Source organism: Caretta caretta, chromosome 15, assembly GCF_965140235.1.
Source record: "Caretta caretta isolate rCarCar2 chromosome 15, rCarCar1.hap1, whole genome shotgun sequence".
In the NCBI taxonomy this organism is placed as follows: domain Eukaryota; kingdom Metazoa; phylum Chordata; order Testudines; family Cheloniidae; genus Caretta; species Caretta caretta.
In genome coordinates this window covers 22,497,618-22,515,890 of record NC_134220.1, presented here as the reverse complement: position 1 = coordinate 22,515,890, position 18,273 = coordinate 22,497,618, and the positions used below count along the sequence as shown (strand labels likewise).

The 18,273-nt window shown below is 45.1% G+C and overlaps 1 protein-coding gene across 1 annotated transcript in view; it reads right to left on the bottom strand.

The window, feature by feature from the left end:
• Nucleotides 1-4,396: 4,396 nt before the first annotated feature.
• The window catches only part of LOC125622983 (transmembrane protein 132D), a 396,779-nt gene continuing 382,902 nt past the window's right edge, over nt 4,397-18,273 (bottom strand). Inside the window, exons 6-9 of the mRNA XM_048821723.2 lie at nt 15,672-15,877; nt 14,116-14,389; nt 10,455-10,646; nt 4,397-7,228 (exon numbers count right to left, since the gene is read on the bottom strand). Coding sequence (XP_048677680.2) covers nt 6,044-7,228; nt 10,455-10,646; nt 14,116-14,389; nt 15,672-15,877 — 1,857 coding nt within the window. The 3' untranslated portion in view covers nt 4,397-6,043. The remainder of the gene's footprint in view (nt 7,229-10,454; nt 10,647-14,115; nt 14,390-15,671; nt 15,878-18,273) is intronic.

Here is an 18,273-nt window from a genome sequence, read left to right as displayed (position 1 = left end):
CTTCAAGTTCACTGAGGGACTAAGGCAGCTTATTCTTACCCACTAAGTATGTGGAAGCTGCTGAAGAAGAAACCTTAGAAAGGAGGGAGAGATGAAGCAAAGCAGCAGCTTACCTGATTTATAGCACAATTGAACTGTTAATCTTGCCTGTGTTAATGCGGAAAGCCTCTAAAGCCAGACCAAACCATTCCACCCTGCCTCCCGTCTTCTCGGCTCTCTGACTTCTAAAGGCTGCTGTACCCCTAATGCCACATGAGGGCCCAACACAGCTCCCAAGGTCTTAAACTCTGACTCTTGGCTACCTCTGTTATTACTAATTTGTATTATTATAGTAGCATCTAAAAGCCCCAGCTGAAATCCGTGCCCCAGTTTGCCAGGTGCTGCATATTAGAGCTGGATATGGAATTTTTCCTGGGGAAAATTTGACAAAAATGAAAAAAAAACCCAATCATTTTCACCAAAACTTTCACTGGGAAATTTTGATCTTTTTGGTCAAAAAATAAACCTGCCCAAATTGATTTTTTTTTTTGGTTGAAAACCAAAATTGTTTGGCCAAAGACAGCTGAAAATCTCAACAGTAAACTGATGAACACCCTTTCCTCTTCCCCCAGTTTTTGGCTGAAATTTTTCCGGTTTCCTGTCTTCCAACAAAAAAAAATCAATTTTTTTTTTTGAGGAGAGTGGGAGCCTCCCTCAAAATAAATTGTTTTGCTGAAAATTTTCTGTAAAAAAAAAAAAAAAGCACTGAGAGGAAAGTGTTGAGCAGCCTAGCAGACATGCAGAGTAAGGACAGCCCCTGCCCCAAACACGTTACAATCTTCATAAGAAAGTCAGACACAGAGATGCGGGAAAGGGGGTATTACCATCACCATGTGACAGTTGAAGAACTGAAGCACAAAGGGCTTACGCTGCTACAGCTGGGAACTGAACCTGCATCTTCCGAGTCCTGTGCATTAATCACAGGACCCTTCCTCTCCCAACAACTGCAAGACGGGATAACGCTGGTTCTTCTCCTGTTGGAGCAAAACTTCAAAGGATTTTCTTTTAGCCATTGAGCAAGGGAGACAGGAGCACAAGCAAATATGGTAGTTGTGAGCAGCTAATATTTACTTTAAATTAGCATGTGCAACTGATGTGAAGTGCTTGGTTTTCTGGCAAGTTGCTAGCAAGACCTTTGACTTGCTGGGCAATTAACCTTTAATGAAACACTGGTCAATGCTGTTGCAGGCATTGGCCACCAGGGGTGCTGCTCTGCTGAGCTACTTTTCTCTTCCCCTGAGAAACAGTGTAGCTCACCTGGTGATGTAGCTTGAGTCCCCCGGTCTTGGAGATCCAGTGACGAGATCCTGAACAAGCAGCTGTCCCTGAACTTCACCCACACTGCAAGGAGGATGCAGAGCCATAGCCACCCGGCACGTCCGTCAGGGAATGGAGCTATTTGTTCCTGCCCTGAGCTATTTAAAAAGAGACGTTCTCTGGATAAGCTCCATTTGAGCAGATGCTCCTGCCGAGGTGGCGTGTTGTTGCCACTGTGGTTAAGAGCGCTGCTGGGAGGATGTGAGGAGATGACTGTACAGAGTGAGGAGCCAAACAGCATAATTAATTAACAGTTATGATAATCAGGAAAGCAAAAATGATAAATAATCCCCCCTGTTTCACTCCCCCAGGCTCCTGCTTCAGCTTTGTTTGGAAATGCAAGGTGTGAAGCCAAGTGATCTTACAGCAAAGCGCACCCTTGTTCATCCTGCAAAGAGGAGCAAGAGGAACAGTGTGTGCAAGAATTCAGTTGCAACCAACAACTCTGTGGCTGCGGCAACACGTCCCCCAGCGCTGTGTACTCAGCGCTCACCTACTGCAAGGAGGCTGCTGTGGGCTTGGTCCTCAGCTACGTTATTATTATTATTCTTTGAACTCCATTGTGGTAGGTGCTGTACAAACACACAACAAAAAGATGGCCCTGGTATGTCCTTAAAAATGAGATTGATCTAGCTATGTTGTTCAGGGCTGTGAAAGAGTGTGTGCCCTGAGTGCCATAGTTAGGATGACCTAGTGTAACACTGACAGACTCCGGTCGTTGGCGGGCGGGCTTGAACCTGGGACCTCAAGGCATGAGCGTCTACTGCATGAGCTAAAAGCCACGTGGCCCTTAGCTAGGGCTGTAGCAAACTCATTACTCTCTAAGTCAGGGGTTCTCAAACTGGGGGTTGGGACCCCTCAGGAGGTCATGAGGTTATTACACGAGGGGGGTCGCAAGCTGTCAGCCTCCACCCCAAACCCCGAATTTGCCTCCAACATTTATAATGGTGTTACGTATGTAAAGAAGTGTTTTTAATTTAAAAGGGGGGGGGGGGCGGGTCGCACGCAGAGGCTTGCTATGTGAAACGAGTCACCAGTACAAAAGTTTGAGAAGCACTGCTCTAAGAGGTCTTGGTGCCACTAGAGGGGACAGAACCCCACTCCCAGGAGGTGTGTGGGTTACACTAGCTCCCAGAGAAAAATCCCTTGTCTTGATGTAGGAAGCAGCTATATAATGGCATGACAGTAGCACCACGGTAGCCCTGGGGCAGTGTAGACACAGCAGGTAGAGTTACATCCACTTTAAGGCCGGCTTTACACTACCAGAGTGGTGGAAAGGGGCCTTAGCGTAAATGAGACTTGGGGACTTTGAACCTTCATTTCCCACATCGCAGACAGGTGTGGGTCTCTCTCTCTCTCCTTCTGCTTTGGACCAGAAATTCCATCCTGTATTTGAGAAATTTTTCAGTAAACACACATTTCTCGCTCTAGTTGAAACAGAGAATTAGTGCCACTGGGGCCTGGGGTACATGGAGTATTTAGCTATCCCCTCGCTGCTGGTTTAGCTCCACGAGTGCTAGCGACATTGATAGAAGTAGAAGAGACAGGAATGAGGCATGTTTACGGCCAGCTAGATCTGCTCTGAGCAGAGTTAGACGGCACAGAGTTAAAAGTGGCCAGTAGCAATGCTACACAAGTCCCCCCCATTGTTTTAGCACTGGCAGAGACATTGATGGGGGGGCTGCTAAATGATCTTAGCGTAGGTCATTTCCTACACATGTAAGGAAATCTCACAAACTGCTCCAAACGCGACTTCACTGATGACTACAAGGAGCTCTGCTCTGTGTCACAGAAGCTGGTCATCCAACTCGGATAGCCACCATCTTCTCTCAAGTGTCAATGCTTAATCCACATGACAGCGATTTGCTTTTGACAGTGACTTGCTCAGGACATGGTTCCACAGGAATGCAGTGTGTTCAGTGCTCGGCCACAGGGTAATTCATCACACCTGTGAACTACATTTCTTGCAAGAGGCTCCTCTGGTCCGATACCAGTGGGATGGCTTTCTCTCCCCTCCACAAGTACTCCTGTTCTTTTTGCGGATACAGACTAACACGGCTGCTACTCTGAAACTTGTAAGACATATTACTCTTTGCTCAAGTCTTTCCAGATCTGGATCTAATGGACTTATTGTAGTGCTAAGGTTGGCCCATGAGGATGACCTGTACTTGACTCATTTTGCCTTGATCCTCTGAGCCCATGTTGCTCATGAGTGGAGAAGCTTTAGTAGAGCTTCAGAAAAGTGCGTATTGAGCACATGGCAAATTTTAGGCTACTGCTTTGTCTCTTATTGAAACATCTCTTAATAGACTGAACACTGAACCCTCAGAGGGTGTCCACTTGTGTGCTTCAAAAATACAGGTCTTGATTTATTATTCCAATACATAGCAAGAGGCCTCATTAACCTGACCTGTATAGAGACACTCACTATGATATTCTAAGCCTACACTACGTCTAGTAATATTATCCTCCACATTTTCCCGGTATGTTTGCCCCATCTCTAGATGTGCCAAGCTACTCTTCTAAAGTTTCAGAGTAGCAGCCGTGTTAGTCTGTATCCGCAAAAAGAAAAGGAGTACTTGTGGCACCTTAGAGACTAACCAATTTATTTGACCATGAGCTTTCGTGAGCTACAGCTCACTTCATCGGATTGTCCTCAAAGGAGTGTTTATAAATAGAAACAAGGGCCAATATCTGTAGCTCTCTTTCTGCCCACCCCAAACTGAACACTACCCCCATCTCGTGCAGCAGGCTTTCCAGGCAGAAATATACATGAGTGTTATTTGCAAAGAGTTTCAAATCTCGAAAGGGTGACTCAGTGCAAAATACACTTAATCATAACGTGTCGGCGTTGTTGTTTTATCTTCCCCCCCACACAAAGCACCACATTACAAGATGTAAGAGTTTGTAATTGGATTGTGCTGAGATCCTTAAATCTGCATGTTCCTTTAATCAAAGGACAGTTGTATACTTTGTTGACAGTCTCTTTTTATGGTAAATGAATGCAAAGAGAGAGAGGAGCTCAGAGTAGGAAAAAAGATGAAGCCCACCGAAATGCAAATTTTATTCACAGTTGGTATGTTTATAAATATATATTACATTCTTACAATCTACAATACATTCTAAATACAGATAGATTCAGTCAAGGCGTTTGTGGGTAGGATGGGGTTATTAAATTGGACAACTAAGTTTGGTGGCTGTGAGAGACTTTGTAATCAACTAAAGGCATGGGCTCAGTCTGGAAAACAAATGGAGATTGGGGGCCCAAACCAAACATTAGTTTCTTGGCACTTTGCCACTGGCGATTAATCCTGGACCAAACAGATGACTCCAGTTTTAGGTCAGGAGGGCACTTCAGATTCAGAGGGCAATGACTGGAATTCTACTATATATACATATAAGAGGAATGAGAAAAGACAATCATCACCGCTGGGTGAAACAAATATTATTTACCAAGCTTAGCCGTTCAGCTATTAGGGTGTATAGTGCTCCTCCATGGCCTTCATGCTGCCCTATAAATATGCGCAGCAGTGGGTCTGAAGAAGCATGATCAAAATGGAAACGAACAACCTAGCCTCAAAAGGGGAAGGAGAACAAAGAGCCGGTCCCTGTTGGTTTCTGAGTTCAGCACAACTTATACTTACCCAAGAGAGAGTGGCCAACTTCGGTAAATTACAACTGGTAAAGCAAGTACCAAATTAGTTCCGATGGCTCCTGTGCTTAGCAGAACTGCACTGTGGATCTCAGGGAAGGGAAAAGCCACCAAACTTCCAAAGCAGATCAATGCTAATAACTACCCCCAGGATATCAAATGAGAGTGCTCCGGGAAAATGCTTGGGGAATACAAATTTCAACAGGAAAACCAGATAGAGTGGACTTCTTTAAAAGACCCTGGGTCTCTCAAACCTTTCCAAAGCAAACTTTCCTTTATATGAGCAGTATGTTGATTATAGATTATACCTTCTCCAATTTTACAAATTAAGAAATACTGAAAATTGGCCAGCAAAGTTTATTATCTCAGCTTCTACTTAAAAAGAGAGCTTTCAGTTATATAATTGTATGTGTATCCATTCTCAGTGGTGATCATGCGGATCTGTAAACCATCTCAGTCACTTCCCCCCATAACCTCCTAGATTCTTTGGAAACTCATAACTCTGCAACTGAGGTTGCTGTGCTGCTCACACTGCAGTTGTCTGTCAGCTTTAAATTAACGTTCTCAGCTGGATGTCCTGTGCTTGTGTCTTGAAAGACAAGCTTCCTTTCATTGATCCGTTTATTCCGAGCCCGATTTTCACTTTTAACCACAGCCTGTGATATTGAACATTAGAACTGTGTGAGCTTTGTAATATCCAAACTGTGTTGGAGTTTGTTATTTTTATTGATTTCCTGGGAAAGCTCAGAGAATGAGATCTTATTATTTTGCTAAGGTTTATTTTTCCATGTTGCCATGCATCAGAAACCGCACACACATTTTATTCCAGTCTCCAAGCCCATAGAAGACTTTAACTGTATGAGCTGTCCAGGATCTCTGCTTTCTTAGCTGGTTTTGGGTTGCTTTCTGGGGCTCCACTGAGGTATTATCCACCACTTGACTCTCATTTGCCAACACATTTTTTGCCCCAATACCCAAAATTAAAGGCAGAAAGGTGAGTGAAAACCAAAAACCAAAAAGGTCCTTAGTGTCCTGTTATGCACTCTCATGTAATCTCTCCATATAGTTTCTGAGCTCTTTGCATTCCCCAAGGTCCATATCCTGGCACACCCATTTAATATCGTCCTCACTACTCATCAGGATGGAATTGACAGTAGGGCACCCATCGTCGGAGGAGATGGTGGTAAAGGTGGTGAATTTGACTCGTTTCCGCTTGGAGGTAGGAGAGGCGGTCGGTTCACTTTTCTGTTCTTTCCCTTCAATGAATGTGGACTCTGATGACCTGAAGACCTGGCCGTTAATGTTTGTTTGGGCATTTGTGCTGAGGAGATATTTGCTCTCCTCAAAGTCCACCCCTCTGTCAATGGCAGTGATGCACTCATCTTGTTGGGATGAGAAGTTAATGTGATTCTCCAGAAGCTCTGTCCTGTTGCTCAACCCAACCCAGTCGTGAGAGTGGCTCATGCCTTCCTGCTCTTCAAAGGGGACCTGCTTGTGCCTGTACTTCAAAGCAAAGGTAACGCAGTTGATAAGGAAGACGAGGATTGCCAGGCAGAAGACTCCCAACAAAGCATACATTCCTATCTCCAGATCACTGAGTCCTCTGGGTGTCTGCACAAGGTCATTCTCTTCCAAGTCCCCATTGCTTCTTGGCAAGTCCACCTGTGCAGGGAAACTGGTGAAGTCTATTGGAATGTTCTGCAGATGGCTGTCATCATCCAGAAGGCTTTCTCTGTCCTCTTTTTTACTTAAAATAGACCTGTCCGTGGTAGTTCCTTTGCCTTCCATTTGGCCCACTGAGGAGCTGCTGTAATACTGCCCATCTGGCCTAGCTCTGTCCTGCAAGGTGTTTTTTTGACGGCGGTCGCTTGCATGATTTTCCAGGTGGACACCAGCCCCGCTTTGCTTGCTGTCGCTAACATTAGGGTTGGCGTCACTCTGTCCGAACTTGACTTTAATGCTCCCGCTCCCAACAGCCAGGATGCTCTTCCTTTTGGATTTCTGGCATGGTTCACTGATCACCATCTCCACCTTCACCAGTGTCCCCTGGCCTTCCATCTCAGCAGCGATCACAGGCCACTTGAATTTAGGGTCATGGTGAATGGAGACCACCTTTTCATCTAGAGATGTAGCCATCAAGGAGAAGTCTTTGACATCATAAATATCCAGGGGCATGACGGATCCATCACTGAACTGGACCCAGCAGCTGATGGCCGCTTCCTGTAATATATGAAACAAACACACACACGTGCACACAGAATAATCAGCAAAGGAAACCTACTGTCTCCCCACCAATCCCCTCTTCCCCACAAACTATTTATAAGCAGGACAGAAATAAGGCTGAGCAAGAAAATTAATTCCTCACTAAAACATATAAAAAGTACTAGTTTTAAACATGCATTAGTAATAAGCTTTGTTTTCCCTGGAAGTGCTAAAAGGGAACGGTGTCCTCTGAGATCCGTGGAGTCTACTTCAGCACGATAATAAATTGCACGTCAAAAGGCATTACCGGCTACTGACTTCATTTACTGCAGTTATATATTTAAATGGAAAAATATGTATTAGATTATTTCTGAACTGCTTAAGATACAAAGTCTCCTCTTGTTATACGTAACATATGTTAAAAGCACCTAATCTAGCAAATAAAGCAACAGTGGCTCTCGGTCTTTGAGCTTCGTTTTTGCCTTTCAGCATAAAAATGTTTTTGCACAAGCTGGGTCAGTGGGGGTTGTTGTTGGTTAAGCAAAACGCTCAAGATAAATGTCAAGCAAGGCAACACTTTCCTTTGTTTAAAATGATGATGTCCTGATTTCACATCCTCTAAAGTCAACAGACACATTGCTACTGAATTCAACAGGGGCAGGGTTGAGCCCCAGTTCTGCGTCTTACACAGACAATAGATCTTCACACTTTTCTAGTGATTTTGGGACCCTTCGTTTTTGGTTGCCAACTTGAGACACCTTTAAAGGGGGTCTCATCTTCAGTGGGCAGTTGTTCAGCACTTCCCGAAAATCAGGCTCTTTAAGGTGTCTCAAGTTGGCAACCAAAAGTAGAGACGCTCAAAATTGTTAGTAGCTTCTAAAAAGCTTGGTCGGCACATGCACACACCCACTCCAGATACTCAATTGGTGTAAATCAGTATAGCTCCATTGGGAGTCCATTTCCACCATCTGCCTATTATATATGTATTTAAAGAGTAGATGACGGACCTGGAGGATAAAACAAAACAACAGGCTGTTTTTTCATCCCAACTTAATGCACTTGTGGAGAGGAAACCTTTTTCTTTGTTTTTTTAAAATCATGGTGTGCCAGTGGTTCACCCATACAGGTCACAGGAGATAACAGCCTACACTGTAATAGGATTCTCTGCTGTTTTAACTAAGGGTCTGATTCTGAAGTCCTTACTCAGGCAAAACTCCCAGCATCTTCAATGGGAGGTTTGCCTGTGTCTTTATTTCAGGACCCAGCCCTAAGACTTTGCTGACTCTGTCATAAATCCTGGCTGTGTGTTTATTAATCTTCAGATGTTTCTTGAAGGCCACATGGAATTTATGACATCAGCTCTCATCCTCCCTCTGTGCTGCTTAAACCAGCATAATCACTTAATAATTTCACATTGCCCTCCTTACTGGGAACGTGCTTTGAAATATAATGTGCTAAGCAATGGGAGTAATCAGGAGCCGATCAAAACTCGTACAGCCCTGCCAGGGTGAATGTTTTCATTTCTGGTTTATTACATTTTCGTCAGCATTCCGAGGGTGTCTGACACTGCACCCAGAAGAGGGATTCAAAGAGACTTGATTTCTTGGAACGGAAATGTCAGAGTGGTGTAGCATGCTAGGGCTAAATGCCATCAGACCCAGCTTCTGAGCTGGTTTCAAGGTAGTGTGGTTAGCTCCACATGCCAGCAATGGGTTAGCTCATTGGCTCTATTTCTAGCTGCGTGACATCATCTTCTTCGCTCTTGGAAGTCTATGGAAACCTGATTTATATTGCGCTAAAAAGACAGCAGCCCCATGTTACTTCTCATCCGCCAGCTTAAGGACAAGGCCCTGCGATGAATTAGAGTCTCTCACCAGTTGGCCAGAATTCAAATGTATTTACCTTTATCATTTACCTTTAAAGCACAAAATGTGTTTAAACATAAAGGGCCCAATTCGTCCTGTGTCACTCCATGGTCTTCCCTGGTGTAAACCCATTGATGACTTTGGGATAAAAAAATAAATAATTTCAAATGCAGACTAAAGCATAAGAAAGAACAAAGATCAACCAGTCACTGATGGCAAATTTGTTAAATGATCCAGTGTTTTAGACGCAATGAGCTGTGTGAATGCGGACAGCGCAGGGCTGCTGCGTGCCAATGCATGAGTAGACCATGTGATTCAAGCACTCAGGTCCCCAACAAAGCGGTTTCAAAGTAAGGGTGCGAGAGAAAGCAGCATACTGATTGAGCATCACACTGGATCGGAATTTGAGTCTGGCATTCCTGGGACCAGCAAGAGTTCACAGCTCAGACAGGAGGAAATATCTGGTGTTGCTCTTACGGGAATGCTCAAGCAAATGCCGGAACAAAGCTGGTGGACCCTGGTGGGAGCACTACCCAACTGTCCTCATCAGAAACAGGAGCTTTTGAAGGGATGGGGAAGAGCAGAAGGGAAGTGAGAAACCTTGTGGGCCCTGACAAAGGAGACAAGGAGTGACTGAAAAAATCAGTCCTTGCTTAAGAAACCTCCATAACATGGGTCAGTAAGAACAGGAGGTTCTCAGGGGCATTTGAAATACTCATAACAAGTAACTAAAGATGGAGGAGTCTGGCATTATAGCAAGACCAACCCCATCTGTTAGCAGTTTACAGCACAAGAGACCCTGCTCTGTTCTCATTTGCACCAGTGTCAATCTGGAATAATTCCGCCTACACCGGCAGTTACTCTAGTATGAATGAGAGAAACTGGACCACAATACTTTACTGTGGGGAAATACAGAGCTCTTTCCTTTTTTATCTCCAGACTGGTGCATACATAGATGTCTGCCCTGGCCGGAGCTTGAGGGGTGGTGTGTTAATTTGCATGGAATAAATGGGGCCAGAGAGCCCAACAGTGGGATGGGCGGGTTACGTTCGTTTATTTATGGCATGTGATTGGGTCGTCAATGGGACTTTGTGTTATTTATGGGCTGTGAACTGAAGAGACGGAGAGGGTTTGTTTGTTGGCGCTTGGGATTTTTGTTTTACAGACATATTGCCTTTTTTTTATGGGAACGTTGTTTTTCTATTAAGGCGCCTGGTGACCTTCAGCTGTAGGTGCCTATAAATTACAATGTTTTGCTAGAATATTATTAACAAAAGGCCACCTGATCCCATCAGCTTAGCTGGCGAAAAATGCTGAGTAGATCGGGGCTCAGAAGTGGCATCCTGTCAGGGCACAGCGCACGCGCTGGGTCCTTGTACCTGCTTTGGTGACTGAAGAAGCTCCTGTGCGACTGCTGTAGCAAAGATGGCCTTATTGCTCCCTGGGCTGAGCTGCAGGGAGAGTGACAATCCAGTTACCAGCTGGACTCCGAGGTCTGTTATGGTCACCTTCTCGTCCAGAACGGTCACGGTCTTCTCAGCCAAGATGGCGTCCGAAAGAGGGGACAGTATCTGAAAAGAGAAAGCGCTATTCGTGCTGGATGTTTTTGTGGAGCGCCCAGCACAACGGCATCCCCAGTGGGCCTTCCGGTGCTACTGCAAATAAATAATCAATTGTACTATTAAGTCGTGCACACATTTAATATCAAGGCTATCTTTATACATTTATAATAAAGGATAGGTTAATAAATGGTGACTCAATTGTCATAAACTGATATAGAGTCCAACAAGTAAATAGGCTGCTTACGAACATATACGACAGGGGTGGCCAACCCATGGCTCCGGAGCCACATGCGGCTCTTCAGAAGTTAATATGCGGCTCCTCGTACAGGCACTGACTCCGGGGCTGGAGCTACAGGCGCCAACTTGCCAATGTGCCCGGGGGGGTGCTCACTGCTCAACCCCTGGCTCTGCCACAGGCCCTGCCCCCACTCCACCCCTTCCCACCCCCTCCCTTGAGTCTGCAGTGCCCTCGCTCCTCCCACCTCCCCCTGCAAGCCTCCTGCACACCACGAAACAGGTGATCGGGAGGTGCGGGGAGGGAAGAGGAGGTGCTGATTGGCGGGGCTGCCGATGGGCTGGAGGCGCTGGGAACGGGGAGGTGGAGGAGCTGATGGGGCTGCTGATGTATTACTGTGGCTCTTTGGCAATGTACATTGGTAAATTCTGGCTCCTTCTCAGGCTCAGGTTGGCCATCCCTGATATACAACGCCTTTTACTAATGCGCTTGTAACTGCTATTCACATCTGTAACATGCTTAGAACATCTATTAATCATTTATTAATAAAGTTGGGTGATATTTTTTCAGCAAGTAGTAAATTCACTTAAAAATACACATTTTGGGTCACCGAAATTATTTGTGAATTCAGGTCAAATTCAGTGAATAGTTTCGGCCAGCAAAAATATTTTTTGCCTCGGAAATGACAAAACGTTTTGTTTCGACATTTTCAAAACAAACCATTTGGAATCTCATTTCCAAATGGCATTTGCAATGTTTCGTTCAACTAAACACATTCTGGGGGTTTGGTTTCTGTGATAAAAACAGTTTCAGTTACAAAGTAATCGATTTGGTTTCCAGATTTTTCAGTTCAGCCACCACGCTGAAAAATCGATTGTTCACTCAACTCTCTTTATTAACCCTTTTTACGTTCATTATAAATGTAACTGTAATGTTATGTGCAATTTAAGTGGTAATAATTTAAAAAGTATGGGTGGGAGGGGTAGAGGTAGGAAAACCTTTTACTAAGAGTCTAAATATCACAACACAATTTGTAGACAATTTGTAGAATGAGTTTCATTCCAAATTCTTGCCCTGGGGAACTAAAGGATAAGATCACACTGCAGAAGACTGTTGCGACAATGGGAGGGAAACATACAAAGGAAGCTCATTATGACTAAAAGGGATCTCAATACACTGAAAGGAGAAGTTGCCAGACTGAGACACCACTAACCACAGACCTGCATTTCGAAGGGAGCTTAGTTTAGCGATGCTTGTGTGGTGGGCTACACTTTGCCAAATAGGTTCTTTAAACCTACCGGGCTATCGGTTTCTTTCCCTTTGAAATCCCTTTTCAGAGTCACTCAAGATATTTATGTGCACTTGTAGTGAGCACGGCAAGTCCCAGAGCCTTGGAGGCCTACAAAAAAGACCTTTTCATTGAGGCTCCCTGGCGTAGCAGCTCCAGAAGCCCACTTCCCCAGGACTGACAATCAGTGCGGTCAACACGTGCAGATGCAGATATCTAAGGGGCTGTCCTGAAAGTCTGGGGTCATGAGCATACCTGAAGATGAGGGGATTATCTCCCTTTTAGCCCCAGTGCCCGCTGATAGGTTGTCTAGTTGGGAGTACGTATAGGAGATTTATCCTTTCAGTTCTGGGACCTCGCTTCCCCATCCAGTGAATAGGTTACCAGAACAGGTGCTAGCAGAGCTAGCTTCTGTTTTTTTGGCTCCACCATTAACTCTCTGTGTGACCGTGGGTAAGTCATTTAACTGCCCTATGCCTCAGTCTCACCATCTGTAAAATGGAGTTAATGGTCCAAATTCTCGGCTAGTGTTAATTGGCATAGGACCACTGAAGTCAATGGAGCCACACCAATTTACATCAACAGAGAATTTGGCCTCATGACACTTATTCTCATCCTTTCTAAAGCACCTAGAGACGCTTGGCTGGAAAATATTATCTGAGCACTGATTGCTATTACTGCTCTGTGGGTGTCCCTGTCCCTGTAACGTTTATATCCTGTAACACAACTTGAATTTAAATAAATTCAATCCCAGCCTTTCATATTTCTGTCCTGATTCTTCAACCTGCCCTAGTTAATAAAATTTTTAGTGCCTTGCTTTGTCAATTTAGGCCCTGACAATATTAAGTTATTTCACCAGCAGCCTCCCTTGTGATATCTGCAGTTGTGGATCTGGTATCAAAAAAGTATTAGTCAAATATAGGCAGAAATGGATTCTGATGTTACATGCACTGGGGAAAAATTACTGAAGCCCGCAACCCACATGCTTCAGGGCATAGGCTGATCAATAGCTGGGAAGAGAAAGTAGCCTGTCCCATCCCCCCACCCAGTAGAGTATTGCACTAGTGAGTCTATTATGTAGGTTTTTACACTTTCTGCCAAAACATATGGTCCTTGCTTCTGTTGCAGAAGGGACATTGTGCTAGATGCGTGATCAACGGTCAATGGCTGCATTCCTGTGTGTTAAAATGTTAGTTTTTATGTGTGACTGTAGGCTGGTGAAAGCCCTTGAGACTGAAATCCTCTCATTAGCCTCAGAATAGACACAGCTTGGACACTGTCCATGCAACCTTCCCTACCCATGTGCCTCAACCCTGACTCAAAGGTTCACCATCTCAGGGGAAGAGGGTCACTCAGCCTTCGGCTCCATTCAGTCCATGGCGTCTCCAATGAGACTGCCAACAAGGGGGCACATTTGTGCCAGTCACGGTGTTTTTGATGATGTGGGCACAGTGCCCAGTGGACTCAGAACACCACTCATTTTTGACATAGGCCTCCAAATAGGCACCGGATGGCAAAAGCTTTCAGATACTACCAACCCCCGCCAGATTCAAACCCAGGACCCAGTGTAACAGTGAAAAAACTTTGTAGTCTCTTCCCGATACCCCAATTCCTGTCTTCCTATCTAAGAGAGTCCCTCGAAGCCCTGACACCTGAAGCGTTCAGCTCTGGTGGTGGGAGGTGGGAGGGTGGGGTTGGTGTATCCAGTTATAAAGATAAAAACAACTTGTTAAATGCAGATCTGGATCCAGGTTTAGATTTCATCCTCCGTCCCGCCCCAGGTCTGAGGATGTTGGATCTGGGAGAGATTGGTTTGACCCCATTTCTATGCTTCTATTCCTAATGTAGGGACTCCCCTGGTGATGACCGCTGAGTGCTGTTCTCAGTAGGACAGGGTAAAGCCTGGTACACTAAGGCGAAAGAGGAGGGGGAGCCCAGTAGCCAGTTTTCCCTACCTGGATTGTCGTCATTCCAAGTTCTTGTCCAATCAAAACCTGTCCACCTTGCAGCTTGGCGATTCTGGGCTCCTCCACCTGCATGAAGTCACTCACCAGCTCCGTGATATCAACCTGCCAGTCAGAGCCTAGCAAAGAGCTCAGCTGGCCACCTGGGTCGGAGGGCTCAGCTACAAACTGTGTCAGGACTCGCACCATGGCGTGCTGGTACTGCAGGGTGCAGCCTCTGCCCTTCCGCTCGTCCTCTTCTTCGTCGTCGCTGTCTCGGGCTGGTCTGGGCAAACAGCAGCAGAAAAAAAATCAAGCAACCCAAGGAAGGAGTGCGAGGCTATGTGCCTGGCTGTTTGTTAAGCATTAATGGTTGTTAAGCATTGATAGAGGGATCCAAACAGGGAGCTGGGGTATCTCCTCAGCTCGTTCCTCTCTCTTGCCCTGCCCACCCAGGCTATGTCCAATCCTGCAGCTTCTTCCTCTAGAACATTTCTGACAGAAGTCATATTCCCACATCTCCCCCCAGGATGACGGTAGCCTCCTAGTTTCTTTCATCTTTATAGCACCATGCCCCTGGTTCACACAAAAAGCAGCTTCTAAAGTCACCTTCCTTGCCTGTGCCTCTGACCACCCCATGCCTCTTGGAATCCCTCCAGTGACTCCCCATGGCAGGTCCAAACTTTTCATCTTCACCTTCACACCTCTTATCCCATGACTCACCCCACTCTGTCTATGATGCCCGACTTGTCTGTGCTTTTGTTAGCGATGGACATGAATATTTCCTCCGCGTTCTTATCAGCGGCCCATACCAATATCTCCATGCTGCCAGTTAACGCATGGAAACCCCTCTTTGAATAGGTCTGCAAGGCCATGCCTTCAAATCCCTCCATCAGAACCCTTCTACTGTGATGCTTCAAGGAAACCAGTCAATAAATCAAGGGCAGATGGGAATAGTTCACACCTACTTTATCGATTTGTTATAATAGTAATTAATGAAATTGTCAGTGTATATAAACCCATATCCCTCTGGCCCATCCTTCATCTGCCACTTGTCTTCACAGACTGTAAGATCTGTGGGGCAGGGACTGTGTCTACACAGCATCTAGCAAAATAGGACCCTGATCCTGATTTGGGCCTACTGTAATATACATATGGAATATATAAGTGATGCAAACACAATTAGTAATTATTATCCTTAATAAATGGTCATTAATAATAAATTAAGCAATGGCATCCCATTTACCAGGCCTCAGACCAGACAGATCTGGTCTTTGCTGATGTCTTGTAGTATGGCACAAGTGAAAACACGGACCCCGCCAACAAGTTATTTCCATTTAAGACACTAGTGCTATAAAAGGAAATTGATTTTCAGTGCAGATCCATGCAACCTGAGGTTCCCATTGCCCTAATAAGTACAATGCGACAGCTGATTGAATAAATGTCTGGTGACCTTCAGGTTTACACCGGAATTGCATTAAGGCCAAATGAGTGTGTGCAGATCCGCTGGCCAGTCAGCCGCTTGGCACATGAACAACCCAGATTGAACATTCACTAATGAAACCTACCTCTTATTAGAAATGATAGGGACCCTCCACCCCTTGATCTGGTTTAGTTCTGTGTCAGAAATCTCTATTTGCAGTGGGAGGCGAGGAACCCAGACTGTCATTTCCAGTGGGGCAGTCAGATGCTGGTAAGTAAAATTAACGATGACATTCACTTTGCCTTTCATTTCCTTCCCGTTGACAAAGACATAGTCACATCTGTCAGAAACCTGTAAAAGGGAAAGGGGGAAAAAATTAATGAGTCTCTGTACAAAATTATAAAGCTCACCCCGTGCTGAGTGAGTGGGAGGGAGGGAGAGATAAGATTCGGGTTTGAACTAGTTCCAAACTCTGAGGACAACTAGCAACAAAAAGAAAAGGTGCCTGGTTTGCCATTAGCAGTCTGTATAGTTTAGGAATACTTGCGAGCAAATAGGCTTTTCCTGCTATAAATATTTCCAGTGGGAGCGATGATAAAAGAACAGCTCCATTCAGTTCTCAGCCCCACCACTAGGACCTCTGGCTCTGAACTTGTTCTGGCTCTGATGGAAGTCCACTGAGTCATGGTCCCATCCCCCACTAAATCACACAGATGGTATTAAGCTCCCCCTCCTCCAGTTTGGGGTGAGTCTAAGGAAATGGAACGTAAACATGAGGAAAATCAGATGTACGGGTGCCTGCACAGGATATTCAATAGGAGGCGTATTTCCCTGATCAATTCTGAAATGATGTCCTTAGAGTGGTGATGATGGTTGCTGTATTGCAGGAAGCAGCATTAATGATTCAGTAGATAGTGCTCTTTCCCTCTGAATCAGTACTGGACCAACACCAAGGCATGGCATTAGGGGTGCTGTGCTTCTGGGAGTGCCACTTTTCAGAGAAGACACAAAGCTGAGGTCCTCACCACGTCTGTGAGAGCATTCTGTGCATTTCTGTGGAGTGGTGTGGACAGCTTCTGGACCTCCTATGCTTCCTCTGTGGCTTCTCTCCTCTCTGTGACCTGTCCTGGTCCTCTTCCCACTACCTCTGCAACTTTTTGAACACCCCCAGCTCCTCTGGTCCCATCACACTTCCCTCTTCTTGTACTGCATTTCTCCCTTCTTCTATTGCTTCCCAGCCTTCCATAGTTTGGATGAACTTTGGGCTCTGTTCAGGTGATGCTAACCTACCGTTGTTTGCCCTGGAATTATATTTGGGAACTTGAAAAGTTAGTTCAGTATATTGTCCTCTGGTAAGGAAAAAAGTCCTGTACAACTCTATTCTGCATCATACAGAATCCAAGTGATTTGTAGAATATTCTAGGATGGTCCAGCCCTGCTATCTTTGACTTCAGTGGGAGTTTTGCATGAGTAAGGACTACAGGACCTAGTCCCTAATGAGGGATAGGAAAGAAATAGAGCTGGACACTCACAGTCAAAACAAACCCAACATGCTGGTGATGGTGGAGCTGTGATTAAAATAGGGCTACGTTTGGGGGCCTTGAAACATTTTTTTTCAGTTTCTTAAGGGATAAGAATACATTTTGAGGATAGTACCGCAGAATAAAACAAGCATATGCAAAGCAAACAAAAAATGGTATTTTGTTGTTCAACAGAGATGGAGTTTTCTAATCCATCCATATTTGGAAGCATGTATTCATAGTGTCAATAGGGCTCCATTTATCAATGTGAGGTCTTAAATCTCTCTTGATACAAAAAGCACTCAAATCGGATTGAAAAAAGTTTTACTGAAACAAGTCCAGACAGGTTTATTATAATTTACTGGATAGGCAGTTCTTTGAAAGACTACACACCCTGAGGATTATTTGATATTAGCATTTCCCCTCAACCTCTCCCTAATAGAGAGCACTTGTTTTTTGCATTTTAAAAAGCTGAATAAAATAGTGCCTTCGTTAATGTACAGCATGAAAGGTAGGGGGATGTGTGTGTGTGTGTTGTATGATAAAAGTTATTAGTTTCATCAAGAGATGGGGGAGAATCAGACTTCATTCTGAATCACTTTTGAACTCTGGCAGTTCAAATGAAATGGAACTCCTGTCTAAACCACCCCTGGTTTTGTAAACCCAAGCCTGAAGCCGAATGTCCTCATCCCGGACACGGGAGGCAAAGACAGAATTGGGCAATGACTCACCCATCAATTTCTGTTCCCTCTTTCCCACCAGCATACCCAGCTCAGTAACCAACCGGATCCTCTATTTGTATCATTTCTTCCTCTAGAAGAAGAAAGTGTCTGCTCAACCATCTGCAGAAGATGCCTTTACTTCTTCAAACGTGACCCAGAATTCCTTGGCTGTAGCAGTGCTCCGAAAGAGGTGTGGTAGCTGATAGTTCAAAGGATTCTGGGAGGCCAAGGACTTGCGGCAGCCAACTGAGCAGAAACAGAAACCTCCTGTCCCTCTGGAGGATGAACCGGATGGGTAGAAACTCTAACTGGAGAACAAGAGCGTGGGACTGGCCAGCTGATGAGTGTCCAAGGCAGTCACTGTGCTCTTGAAAAATAACACCCTAGGCAACCACCTACTTAACTTATCTCTTAGGCTGCCCCTGACTTGCCATATGGATTGATATCAAAAGGTTCTACGCTAGCGGAGCTAGGATCTACCAAGAAACAGATGGTCATGTGAGTC